The sequence below is a fragment of the Mauremys reevesii genome, linkage group 10, assembly GCF_016161935.1.
Source record: "Mauremys reevesii isolate NIE-2019 linkage group 10, ASM1616193v1, whole genome shotgun sequence".
Classification (NCBI taxonomy): Eukaryota; Metazoa; Chordata; order Testudines; family Geoemydidae; genus Mauremys; species Mauremys reevesii.
This window is the reverse complement of record NC_052632.1, coordinates 84991036-85005684: the sequence shown is the minus strand read 5'-3', so window position 1 is coordinate 85005684 and position 14649 is coordinate 84991036. Positions and strand designations below refer to the sequence as shown.

Sequence of the window (14649 nt, the reverse complement as noted above, 5' to 3'; positions counted from 1 at the left end):
ACACCCAATCCATGTGAAAGCATATGCATACCAGTGCACTTGGCAAGGATTATGGCAGTGGTTCTCAAACTTTTGTACTAGTGACCCCTTTCACACGGCAAGCCTCCGAGTGTGATCCCCCTTATAAATTAAAAACACTTTTTTATATATTTAATACCATTATAAATGCTAGATACAAAGCAGGGTTTGGGGTGGAGGCTGACAGCTTGTGAACCCCCATGTAAAAACCTCGCAACCCCCTGAGGGGTCCCAATCCCCAGTTTGAGAACCCCTGGATTATGGCTTTAGATTAAATTTGAAGAGCTGGATACAAGCTACTGTGGGATAAACAGCTGACTCTTCAAATTACATACTCATTTAAAATAATACCAATGAGAAGTGCTGGTCCAAAGCTATGACAGAGGATGTAATTTACTTTACAGTTCATATTATGTGAATAATTTTGAAGGCAACAGTTAAATACTGACTTTGTATAATCAATCTACATAAGAAGGCACTATTGGACCAGATTTCAGACTGTATTTATTGCTAATTTGTATGATGGACACAGCTTAAACAGAGAGTATGGACAATGCAAAATTATTTATAAAGTTTCTCATTTTGCAATGGATGACAAATATTTGGTTTCTGTGTTCTTCCAGAGGTGGTAATTAAATCATTCTTGCTAAATCATTCTCTCTACTTGTATGTTTAAAGAAACAGGAAGGTAATCCAGCCACATTACTTCTGTGCCAGGGAAAGGGTTGGAAGTTAATATGTGTACTACTGATCCTTCAGTAGTACAAGTCACAAGAAAAACAACATTCAGAGAGATCTTTTAAAACCCAACAGATGGGGACAAATTCACATCTTGCCTAATGGATAAAAGTTTCAGCATGGAGAATGAATCTCCATCAAAAGACAGGTCACAAAGAAATGCACCAGACACTTCCAAGTACTTTGCTCTACTGGAAAACAATTCCTAGAGGTAGTTTGTGGAATGTGAACTAATACAGAAATGTGGTTTGCTAACACTGCTTTCGCTCAACAGTTGATGAGCTTCTTTAGATTCACCAGTCCCTGTAACTGCCCCAGAAGCCTGACCATTCTCTCTCCCCCTTTGATTATCACCATTAGGATGGTATTTTAAGATACCTTTTCAAGCACGTTTATCTTTGACCCATCGATCAAGTATCAATCAGGTGTACGGCTAGATGGGATCCCAACCCACAGGAAGAGTATGACCCTGGAGAAGTAGATACCTATGCATGGTTCTTACTGTACACCACAGGGCATATTGCATATTGGGCTGGGTACCATCTCAGAGGAGGGAGAGATTGCACTGAAGGGTCAAAGGGATCTCTCAGAAAAAGGTCACACCATCACCACTGTATTCCCTCTTGGAGATAAAAAGCTCAAAGGGAGACTCAGAGAATGTTAGAATCACAGTGCAACTGGAGGGTGTCTGCTAACAGCAGATCTGCAATGCAATCAACAGAGAATCCTGCCAGGGGCCAATTATGCGCTGGTGGGAAACTTGGGTAACTGGATGACAGATTGCACACCTGTTGTGTCAATCAACCTTAAACCATACATCCAAAACATCATGGAGAAGAGAAAAAATGAATTAAAAAGCAGGGAATTTAAAACCAATAGCATTTCCCAAAGAATGCCTAATTCAGAAGGAAATATTAATTCTTTGACAACGTAACTGCAAAAAGCACCAGTGTTCAAGCATGCTAGTCCCAAAGAATGGAGAGGTAAAGTGGAAGCTGTAATATCCTCTTCTCCTTCACAGAGAAAAGACTCTTTCTGCAAGAAACCAGAAACCAACTTCCTACAAAGAAGAACATCCAGGGAACTTATTCAATTGTCACATGGATCAAGTGAAATCTAGCAGGTATATCATCAGTATCTGGGCTGCAGAGAGGATCCTTATCACTTGAACTGGAGAACTGAATCATGAGAAGTCATCTGTGCAAGTTTACCTAGATTTTATTCACCACGGCCACCAAACTGGATGAAATGAACACCTTGCAAAGAGTGAACACAAAATGCCCTCTCTCATCTTCCTACTGCTTTTAGGGCTCATTTTGTTTTTTAAATGTTATTGAGGGAAGGCTGAGTTAAAGTAGGTTTTACATTTATTTAAATGGCACTAAGATTTGTAGTCATCTGGATCTCTTCCAGAAGTGAATTCCCAGAGCTGTAGACCAGTCACCAAGAAAGCTGTTTCTTTAAGCACACAAATCTCACTCTGGGGTTGAGTTACATTGCTCCACTACTGGTAGATGGAGTAGCCAGGTATGGTCCTGTAGGGTGAGGCGTTTCTTCAGAGAAAGGTCACACTGCAACCTTTAAAATGTGTTACTGAATCTAAAGTGCACTACAGAAAGTTATTTGTAGACTGTGCAAATTAAGCTTATTTGTCCCAAGCAGAACAAGAACAGAAAACATTCATGGAGTTCACCTCAATTCTTTTTTGCGCTACTGTTTTGATTTATTGGGTGCTAACAGTGCTTAGTACAAACATAGAAGCAGTTCAGATTTCAAAGCAAGGAACAGACTCACACCTTATCTGGTATTTTGATGTCCCGAACTGTTCCTACCATGTACGGTATTAATAATTTTTAGCAGATTAACTAGGTAGATTGTTTTAATGCTTATGAAAAGTGCCATATGAGAGCCCTGGTTTCCAAAGCTGTCATTTTATCCTTAGAAGTTAACACTGCCAAGGCAGTTGCATTAAAAGGTTCCCCCATATTTTTCCCTCAAGTGTCTCTCAGCCCTGTTCTGGACGAGCCATCTGTAGGGCACAAGAAACATCTAATCCCTTTCACCAGAAGCCTTTGTACCATGCTCATCACTAGTATAAACTCATAAGAGTTGTGTGATGCAGATATCTACATATACAAGAATTGGACTCAGATGACTGAAGAACTAGAACATTAATTTTCAGGTACGAATTGGCATGCAGATGTCAGTATGAATTCAATTCCCAATCTCTTGAGCAATTCACTCCTCAATAATCATTACATTTATGTAAGGCACGTATACAGAAAACAGTTTCTAATACATAAAACTTTAAAATTTCTCATCATGAACGTGACTCAGCAGTTTATATCAAGACAAATCAATGAAGTCCTCTGTTTATCTTGTTACCTGTTCAAATTTCCAGCCATCAGACATGGTGGAGACCATTTGGGTGAGCTCCTCCTCCTGACACTGCAGCACCCTGTACACGTGTTTGACTGGCACCTTAAGGAAGAAACATCAGACACTCAATACAGCATGGAGTATTCAACAGTGTGTACTATTGCTGGGATTTCCTTATTTCTTTAAAATGATATTAAGCAACAAAGACATTGTGAACACCCAGAGGATCAGGGGGGGCTGTAATGTTTTCTCTGTAGCTGCTCTTTGCTGACAGGAGAGAGCTCTCCTGCTGGCAAAATAAAACCATCCCCAACACGCAGTGGTAGCTTTGTCGGTGGGAGAACATCTCCCACTGACAAAGCACTGTCCACACCGACATTTGTCAGTAACATGTTTGTTGGTCATGGGGCGTGTTTTTTCACACACCTGGCCAACAAAAGTTTTACCAACAGAAGTGCAGTGTAGTTGTGGCCTCACTTTAAAATGTACTTGCTTCTCTTGGAAAGCCACTATGATATGGTTCATCACAAAGGCTTCTTCCTTTAATGGAAAGCAGATTGTTTTACATTAGATGAGAATGCTCTGGTCGTTGTGCTTATCCAGTCCCACCCCAGATAAGAATTTAAACAGTAATTCTTCCATAGTTAGAGGGTCTCCATCACTTCATATGTACAGGATTTAAATTCAAAAGCAGAGAGAATGGAGGTCACCAGGCACTGCAGGGCACTAGTGTTCAGTTTTCTGTTCTTAGCCAGCAGAGCTGAAGCCACTATGCAGACAGCCAGAGTCCCAACTCTTATTAGGGAAATGGTGAGTGAAAAAAGCACCCACTCAACATCAGCAGGGGTGTGAATGATGGACATTAACAAGAATCAGTCTCACCTCTTATGTCAGAATTAGGAAGGTGCGTTAGGAAACAGCCTCACCTGTGAGATTTTGCTGTCTCTCTCTCTTATTTTGTCCTTTACCAATTTTATTAGTGATGTGATATTGTAGAATTCAGCTTCTTCCAGTACACCTGGTACGAGAAGAAACAATTACGCTTGAAAAGATAGTGTAAACAAAGACTGCAGGCCAAGGGTTTCTAGCCAGTTTCTGGGAGGCTCTCCTTCACTGCATGGGAAACAGTCTGCCTCATGAGCAGCTGCTTCAACAAGATGAATGGGTCTGACTTCCTTCATTCACCTGTAATTCATAGTTTGTTTCATTCTGAAGAACTGTCCTAGAACCAAACCCAGAAAAACTTTACAAGGCCATTTCAGGGAACTTATTCTAGGCTCAAAGAGCAAACACAATTAATGAAGTGCTTTTAAAGCGACACATACACTTTTAGAAATGGACCTATAAAAAAAGTTGAGTTTCTAATACAGTATCCCTTAAACACAGAAACACAATAAATGTCATTGCAGATCAGACCAGGGTTCATCTAAATCCAGCCTGTGAACAGTCCCAGTTGCTTCAGAGAAAGGTCCAAAAAATTCTGCAGAAGGCAGCTATGGAATAACCAGGCCACAGGGAAAGCTTCTCCCTAACTGCCATTAGTTAGAGATTGTCTTATGCCCAAAAGTTGCTCACAGAGGCCTTTTTTCTTGGCTGCCAACACCACATTGCAGTCTCAGGTACAGAGTGCTGTCCATTCTCACTTTCAGCATTCCCTGCTTTCTGCCTCATATTGAGCATGTGTGTTTCACAATATTTTCCCAAGTTTAAATTTGGTTATTTCCTACTCATGTTCCTAACCTCTCTAGTTTCCTTTTGTATCATCTCTCAGTCCTCCCATCTCCTCTCAATTTAGTTTCAATAACATAAGATTCAATCAAAGCACGCACAAATGATTAACCTGGATCATACCAGCAAATTTACAAGCCTAGAATTGCTCATTGGTGAAGGACTTAGTATTTGCACTTGCCGGAAATTATCATCAGGTAATTAAAAGTAATGGGATGAAAAGTAGAATAGTCTTTCAAAGGAGGTGGTGGGAATCCCATTGCTTAGGATACTTAACACTAGACGGGAGACAGAACAATTCTGCAGTGGCCCCCTCTTGGGGATAGAGATGATATACATTTTCTAACTTCTGTGACTATTTCTGACCAGTCCAAGACCATACAGTTCTGGTGTGCAAGACTGGGGAGAACTGACTGGAGCCTCTGTATTGATGGTACATTAGTGGCTGGGAGATCGTTCATGTAACACAGTTGGGAGTGCCCCTGGCTGTGGGTGTCTGTTAATTGCAGTGCCAATCAGAGTTTTGTGGTTTGACACAGCATCACAGTGTGAGAGCGATACCCCAAGTTGGGGGGACAGAGGGCACAGCAGTGCCACAGGCCAAGTTGCACCCCATCACATGGATATGAATCGAGGCCCATGAAGGAGTGGATTCAGAAAGAGTGTCCCCTAACTGGTGTAGTCCGCATCTCAGAAGATCCCAGCTCTCACTTGTTTTTTCTTGCTTTACATCTTCAACACCTCATTTCACAGCTATCCTTAAGAACACTGGAAGGGTCTTTCTTCCAAGACCATCAGTACAGTAGGAAAGAGGTAGGGCTGTCACTGTTAAATGATACAAGGCACCTAACTACCATGACTGAATGTGCGCCTCCTAACAGTGTTTCCAGTTCATGGAGCAAGGTCAAGAATCAAACTCAGGTCTGGGGACAGCTCTAACCAACCTTAAGCTACTCAGTTTTGTCTGAGGCAGGGTAGAATGCTGTAGAGATTTGTCTGCAGTGTAACTCAAAGATGAAAATGGAAATTGATTTAATAAAATCCTTCCTTCTACAGGCAAGCCCACTTCTCTTTTGTGGTTTACACAGCAATTACAATATTGAAAAAGAGGAAAGTAAACAAGAGATTTGGTTTAAGTCCTACCTTCCTCAGCTAGGTCCTTGTTAATAACGAGTTTTCCATGTCTGAGATAGTTCAGTACTGGCCCAAAGTAGGTCGGGTCTCTGTCTATTAAATAGGCACCCGTTTCATCCTGTTTAAAAAAAAAAGCAGCCAAGAAAACTCAGTGGATTAAATACCCAATAGACTGGTGTGCTCAGTTATATCTACAGTTAAGATCTACAGTTAACCAGTTAAGTTACATTAGAGCAGGGGTTCTCACAAGAAATGTTTTGATGGCCTCAGAGTGTGGCCACCAACTAGTGCTGGTGGCTGCTCTGACAATATTTCCTAAAACACTCAATTACTTAAGGAAAAACAAATAAATATGCACATACAAATGCCCATATCATTGTAATTTATTTATTTATTTTTTTCCACAGACTCAATAATAAAAATAACGTACAGTGTTCTCTGTTCCTCACTGGACCTAAACAGAATTGAAACGTTTCATTTGCATGTTCTTGTCCTTTTTTTGTTGTTGTTTCTTTTGCTTTTTTTTGGTTGCTTATTTGTTTAAGACTTGATAATTAGTAAGTCTGTTTCTGTGAAAAGTGATATTTGTATTTTGTTAATATCACTTTTCACAGCAGCAGACTTGCTAGCTAGCAGGGAGGCAGTGAAAAGTGATATTAACAAACATACAAATATCACTTTTCAGAACAGACTTACTCAGCCCTGGCAAGCTGGGGGATAAATTAAGCCCTGGATGGGAAGATGGGTATGGAGGCAGATGGGGGGAGGTGAGTCTGGAGACCGAGCCCTGCAGCTGTGCAGCCAGGGACTGGGGCCAGAGGACGCAGTGGGGCCTGGGGTGGTGTGTGTGTGGGTGGAGGGAGAGAACCGGTAGTCACTGGGGCTGGATCATGTGGCCCAACAGCTAGAGTCTGAAACCCTGCGGCTGGGGGTCAGAGCCCAATGCCGCATGGCCAGAGCCCGGGGCCAGAGGAGGCAGCGGGTGGGGTGGGGTGGGGGTGAGCCTGGGGTCAGGGCTTAAAGCCTGCTGCCATACAGCTAGCGCCAGCTGCCTGCCACTGCAGGTCTGAAGCCCAAGCCCCACCACCTGCCTGCTCCTCCAGTGTTGGGGGCTCCAGAGGGGGACAGGGCTGAATCTTTGCTGGCAGCCCTGGGGGAGGGTCCACTGCTTTGTCCCCTGCCTCACCACCCAGAAGGCTGTGGCCACACAAAAAGCTCCTGTTGGCCACATTTGAGAAACGCTGCATTAGGGACTTGTCACGGTCAAGACAGTCCCTTTAATCTCACTGGTTCCTCCTCCATTAAGAGAGAGACAAAACGAATTAAAATCAGAGTTAAAAGTTCACATTGACAAACATAAGATCACTGTAGGTATAAAACACTCAAACTTTTCAAATTTAAAATAAAATATCAGTTGAGGTTAAAAAGCAATGCTTGAAAGCCAGAATGTTGCTCTGGTAGCTCAAAGAGCAACAAAGGCTAGAAATGATACCAACACCGACATGAACTCATTTCCTTTGTTCAAACTTAACCTCGGAGAGAACCCTACTAGTAGTACTCCTGGGAAAATTCTGCGCCACTGCGCAAGCGCAGAATTCACATCTCCTGTAGACTCCCCACCCCATACATTCGGCTGGAGGTGCTGCAATTACACCTTCTGCCCACTCGGGGATGCTGTGGCACCAGAAAAGAGCAGCTGGCTCACAGGCCGGAGCAGCCAATTATAGAGAGGAAGAGGGTAGAGGCCGGGTGAGGAGGCATAGGATAAAGGGACGGACAAAGCAGGGCACACACGGTTGCTGTGGGGAGGTCACATAGACTGGGGTTCAGGACTAGTGCCGGGGGAACAGACTTGGGTAGGGGCAAAGCAGCTGACAGCTTTGAGCCAGGGGCTGAACGCGAGGGGGATGCAGGGACAAAAGGGGACAGATGTGCCTGACTGAATGGGAAAAATTTTAATTTTTTGGTGCAGAATTCCCCCTGGAGTGGTGTGGGAATAAAAAACAAAAACAACCCCCTCCCTCCCCAAGGCCTTCAACTGCATATATAATTTACAATACAGTAGTTTAATCTTTTGTTGTAGGACGATATACCTAAAACCCCTCCTTCCAGCCTTTTTCGGGTACAAGAGGACAGCATGGGGTGGACTGAGGAAAGGTTGCTTGTGAACTACGTTCAGGGAGCAATCTGAAAGATGTGGCCTATGATCCATGTAGTCACATGAGGGTCAGGTCACCAGCCAGTAATTAATGTGTGGATTAAATGTTTACAGTATGGCCTGTAGTGTTCTGTGGGATAGCGAACAAAGCTTGAGAATTCCACTTGCAGAGACATTAGTAAACAATGACTATAACAGGATTCAAAAAAGAACTAGATTAGTTCATGGACGATAGGTCCATCAATGGCTATTAGCCGGGATGGGCAGGGATGGTGCCCTTAGCCTCTGTTTGCCAGAAGCTGGGAATGGACAGCAGAGGTTGGATCACTCAATGATTGCCAGTTCTATTAATTTCCTCTGGGGCACCTGGCATTGGCCACTGTCAGAAGGATACTGGGTTAGATAGACCTTTGATCTGGCCCAGTCTGGCCGTTCTTATTCCCAGTCAGAGGACTAAGGAGGCCTGAATCAATACTTCCAGATTTAAGTTTTCATTTTAAAAGACAGCATTCCAAATGTGAATCTATGTGATCAAGGTGGTGTTGCTTTCCCAAGACAGCAGACATCTCCAATGTTTTAAGCAGCATGGTGAAGTTAACAAAATCGGTATGCATTTAGATAAAATGTATCCATATTAATAAAATCCAAGAGAAACATCTGATGAATGAGTACCAGCAAGCTATAAACATGCCCAATAAAAACTAAATTGACTAAAAGACGACATGATCATGGTATGTGTTATAGATGGTATATAGAAGGTAGAGCAGGTAAATATTCACTCTCACTCAATACGGGGGGGGGGGAAGTGGGGCATGAAACCATCAGAGAGAACATTTTAAAATGATAAAAGGGAGCACTTTTTAAAAAAACCTACACAATGCACAGTCTTTGGAACTCATTGCCATAATACATCATTGAGACCAAGAGCTTAGCGATTAGACATACATACAGATAATAAGCACACCAACAATTATATAGAATTAAAAACCTCATGAGTTTGGAGGGCTTCGGTCATGTGGAACATTGGTTCATCGTCTATGGAGAGAGGGGGCTGTATAGCTTGGATGGCCTCCACCTCAGTAGAAGAGAGACAAATCTCCTTGGGGACAGGTTGGCAAGAATAGTCAGGAGAAGGGTTAAACTAATAGCAAAAGTGAAGGGATTAAAATAACATGTAAAGTTCATTTTAATTCAACTAGTACAATACAGCAAGATTTACTGTTTGTAGGCCTTTCTATGTACATCAATTGTGATTTTTATAGCATCTATAATCCCTCAGGTTTCTGATCTACAAAGTTTGTTCCAATTGTCGTCATCCTCACTCAGGGTGGATCAAAAAAAATTGATGATTTTTTTTTAATTTGTTGAATTTAATTTGAATACAGATTTATTGTTAAAAGTAAACCTATTAAAATTAGATTGTCAATTTCAAATTTATTTTAAGGCCTAACTCTCTCTAGTCTATTAAAATCATTTAAATTAAATTAAAAACATTAAGAGGTGTAGCTATACAAACTAAGAATCTGAATAAATTTAAGTTAAACTATGTAAGTGCTTAAATAAATGTATATAAATATACTGTATCCTCCTGGTTTGTGAAAAGAAGCACCAAATTCAGCATAAAGGCTATATTTATTTCAAATCAGCTTGTTTTAATGGTTATGAGGCTCAAATTTTCTTTAGAAAAATAACTAAAAAGGTACAAATGCAGAACATGTTTAAAATCAGTGATTTAACATAAAGGTTTTCTGCTTGCTGATTTAAATAATGATTAAAATTGATGATAGTCACTCTTCATAAACTAAAAAAACAGAATGGATCATTGTGATAGTCCTCCAGTGTAACACAGGCCAGAAGACTTCCCTGAATAATTCCTGTCTGAATTAGAGCATATATTTTAGGAAAATACACAGTGTTGATTTAAAAACTGTCAGTGATGGATAATCCACCATAACCCTTGATAAATTGTTCCAATGGTTAATTAACCTCACTGTCAAAAATGTATGCCTCATTTCCAGTCTGAATTTGCCTAGCTTCAGCTTTCAGCCATCGGATTGTGTTCATTTCTAAATATTTGTTCCTCATGTAGATATTTTTAGACTATGATCAAGTCACCTCTTAATGTTCCCTATTTCTCCCTGTAAGTTAACACACTGCCCAGCACAATGGGGTTCTGATCCTGACTGTACTGTATTAGTGCCAAAAGATATCAATTATTAATTATAATAAAAAGCTTAATGAAACAGTTTTAGAATAAAATGAAAATCAGGAAATGCAAGAGTTAAAGATAACAGCTACATTCATAAGGTTGCTTTGCATTTGAAGATTTTCTATTAAGGGGGCTAAATGAGTGGCCTGGTTACCCAGCAGTTCCTTTTGAAGTCAATGACCTCCCTGGGAATTGCTAGCACTCAGTATTTTTGAAGTTGTACAACAGCTACCCTATATACCTGGGATCTTATCGCTCCTCAGGAAAGGAACTGTGTCCTCGTGTGTCTGTATGGCACCTAGCACATTGGTGCCTCACATTACAAAGAGCCACTCCCCCAAACAGCAAATGGAGTGAAAGTGGATCTTGGTTTATCCTTAGACCTAAGGACTGGATTAGGGAGAGGACTGCACCCTGACAATATTTGCATTTCCCTGTTCTCGAGTGAGCTGCACCTGATAAATGCCCTGGGCACAGTATGCGGTAGAAAAGCCAATTATTAGAACTTTGTGCTGCTGCTGATCCTCTGATAGAGAAGCAAAGATTCTTCCTGCAGGTTGGCCTGATGGATATATGAGAGTAAAAACTGAAGTTTAGAGATACAAACCAACCCCATGGCTTTAAAAATGCAGTTACTGGGGCTAAGGTCCTCAAGCTGAACATGAACTCATGGATAAATATGCTGAGTGCTCTCAAGTCAAGGAAGAGGGTAAAACCCTTGTCATCTCTGGGATAAAAAATAAATGGGAATCGAATCCCAATATATTGAGACCTCTATTCTATTGAACCAAAATGTAAAAGGTGTTTTCATCCTTTTGCTGTTCCTGTGAGATGGACAAGGAAGTTGATGGCTTGGTGGCATGGAGTGGTACCGTACTGGAGGAATTATCAATTCCACGTCACCTCAAAGACAAACAGTGGTCTCCAAATACGGAAGTGGGAGTTGAGAAAAACATAGCCACAATAATTGGTTCTGGGATCAAGTGCACCTTTAAACATTCTGTTTGCAAAAGGAAGAGGGCCATGAAGTCATAGATGATGATCTGTGCTTCTGCCTACAGGATCCGGCTGTCTGCCCACTGAAATAAGAAGGCTGAGACAACTTCTGGAATTTGACTGGTGCTTTTCTTTTGAAGGGCTGTCAATAAAGGGCCTGGGATCTCAACATTAACTTGGAATTCTCTAATTTCTCCTGTGTCTCATCTGTGCAGACACCAAAGAAATCTAGGCCACTTCAAATGGGTTATCTTGCACCTTTTATGGACAAACCAGAACACTTCAGACAGCCAGCTCATCTGTTGGTCTGTAGTCACTACTGTTCCCAAGTGGCTGTGTGCCTGAGGCATCACAAGCAGATTTTAATGAATGCCTCTGCTTCTTATAAATCAGGCATCAAGTCTTCCATGAACTTCCTTAAGCTCCTCAGGAAGATGGTTCAATAAAAGGGGATCTTGTCAGAATATTACAGTACAACCTTGATATTATGGACAGCAGTCTTACAAACAACCAGTTATACAGATTTTCTCCATCAAGGGTTGGGGAAAATCACATAACAAAAGTGAAGAAGAAGAAGAAATTGACCTTTATTTCTCATCCAATATCTTCAATGCACTGGAAATAAATTTTCAGCAGTCTGAAAAAAAATAAAGTGATGCAGGGCACCATACTGCAAATTCTGCATTCAACCTCATGTAATTTTGAAATGTTCAATTTCATGAACTTTTTATTTTATGAACTCATCTGTCTCCAACTGGTTAGTAAAATAGGGATTCACTAGTTCACACAGAGCCAGCAGAGGTGACAGAGGAATCTGACATCTGGTGCAGAAGATCCATCTTTCCAGGGTGGTTTTTCACTCTGATCCATCTATTACTTGGGGTCATTTTATGCAATTTTCCAACCTCCATTTTTCATTTGTTTCAGAAAAGAAAAGCAAACCCTTCAGGAGAGACTTAGTGTAATCAATCTGCCTTCCAGCAAGCTGTCACGATGGAGACTAGTGCTACTTGTAAATCCTTGTCCAATGTCCACAAAGCCTTCATTGATGACTGCAGCCAATCTGATTAATAAGTTCAGTTCCAAGATGCCAACTAACCTACAAGTCTTTTCTTGACATCTGGAAGTATCAAACCAAGTGCATTCACAACTCTGGTGAGCAAGTCTGGGAAGGATTTAGCCTTTCCAGGGTGACACCAATGATGTGTGTTACCACACCCTCTGGGGAAGAAGAGTTGTTTGGATTGTAGCCTATAGCCTCTTCCACAGGAACATGCTCTTAATTACCTGAGAATCTGGAATCAAATTTTAAGGGGCAGATATGCTTTGGTAAGCTTAGAAGCTGATCTTACTTGGGTTAGCACAATATGGTGGGGAAAGACTAAGAACTTGCCTCTTATATTGTAGACTCAGGGCTGTGTTGCCCAGGAAGGTTAGCTAGCTATAGAGGACAGGTGCTGAAAGGACAAAGTGGATATCAATGGTTCCCATTAAGAATGCAAAGAAGGTGGAGCTTTAAACCCTGACAAAAAGGGTTATACCAAAGTAATCTGTGTTGAAGGGGAACAAAGGAAGGCATAGTTTTAGGAGTAGTGAACTGAGGGCCCTCCTGAGCCTACAACTTCGTAGCATTTAGATGGGAATTCTTTGCGCCAAAGGGATCTTCAGCATGGGGTGGGGGAGAGGGATCATATTGGTCTTGGATTTGGCTGACCAGGAGATGGATCCGGACATGGAGAGAGCAAAATAGAGTCCTCCAGTTCTAGAGTGCTCCTTGTCTGGAAAGGATATGGACTGTTTACGCAGCGGGAGACCAAAAACACAACTAAGTTTAATAAAATGGTAATAATGGCTGTCTTTAACTACTTGCATATCAATTGGTTAAATATCAGCCCATGTAACCAACTCTTCACTGCATAAAAACGTATTTATGTAAAATACTAACTTTAACTATCACTGTATAAAAAACTATTTGCTCTTAAAATCATTCCATTGCTAGTACAGAAAAGAAATTTCTGACCAGTTAGAAGCAGATGAATCAGAAGATGTGCTGCCTCACTATAGCGAAGGTACATGGACCCATCCTCCTGACACACTCAAACTGTTCCAAAGTAAGATGAAATCCACCCCCACCCATACAATCACAGATTCCAAGGTAAGAAGGGATCACTGTGATCATCTAGTCTGACCTCCTACATGACACAAGCCATAGAATTTCCCCAAAATAATTCCTAAAGAAGATCTTATACAAAAATATCCAATCTTGATTTAAAAATTGCCAATGATGGAGAATCCACTGTGACCCTTGGTAAACTGTTCCAGTAATTACTTTCATCATTAAAAATTTATACCTTATTTCCCATCTGAATTTGTCTAGCTTCAAGTTCCAGCTACTGGATTATTCTATACCTTTGTCTGCTAGATTGAAAAGCACATTACTAAATATTTGTTCCCCATGTAAATACTTATAGATTTGTAGAGACTTATAGTCATTTTCCACAGAATTCTGGGCTGTGGTGCTATCTACAAGCATATCCTAAGAGCAGAATCTTCTCAAAGCTGGATTTTCACAATTACTGTAATTTCTCCCATATTTCCTGTCCTTCACTAAAAATGTTCATCCCTTATATATGTACAAAATACTCAAAATCTTTCTGATCTTTAGAAATGTCATATTTGAATGTACAATGTAATGCTAAATACAAGATAACTAGTTATCTATTTTACATCCATTTTACAAACTGCCCAGTTACTGTCAAATTGCAAAAGGCCTCTCAGACCTACATTCTCATCTTCAATTTCAGCCTGACTTCAACCTTCTTTAACTAGTGAGTTACTCCTGGGAGAATTCTGCAACAAAAAAAGTCTGTGCACAATATTTTCAAATTCTGCTTATTTTATGTGTCAAAACAACACAATATAATCACACCAGTTTCAATTATTTTTGGTCATTTATTTCAAAATACCCGTCAATAGGTATGTCTGTAATAATACAGACAAGAAAAAACACTCAAGACGTGTTTTTTGACAAATAGATTCCTTACTAGGCATATTAATACAGAACTCTAAGTAATAATTCATTTAAAGTAAAATACAGAAGTGTATTTCCCACACCCCTCCGAAGTAATGCAAAGGCTTGGAGGAGACAGGGGTAATGGAGGAGCTGACGGAGAGGGAAGTAATTGCTGGGAAGGAGCCTGGGTGTGAACTTGGAGAGTGTTGGTATGGATCGGAAAGTGTGGAACAGGTTTTTTTGGGGGGGAGGAAAGGTGTGTGTGTGTGTGTGGGG

The 14649-nt window shown here is 41.0% G+C and overlaps 1 protein-coding gene across 11 annotated transcripts in view; it reads right to left on the bottom strand.

Moving 5' to 3' along the window:
- Nucleotides 1-14649, bottom strand: part of PDPK1 (3-phosphoinositide dependent protein kinase 1) — a 148448-nt gene that overhangs the window by 25326 nt on the left and 108473 nt on the right. For all 11 annotated transcript variants that reach the window (XM_039493310.1, XM_039493308.1, XM_039493306.1 and 8 more), the window contains 3 exons: nt 6007-6115; nt 4062-4153; nt 3142-3237 (listed from right to left, as the gene is read on the bottom strand). In XM_039493310.1, coding sequence (XP_039349244.1) covers nt 3142-3237; nt 4062-4153; nt 6007-6115 — 297 coding nt within the window. The remainder of the gene's footprint in view (nt 1-3141; nt 3238-4061; nt 4154-6006; nt 6116-14649) is intronic.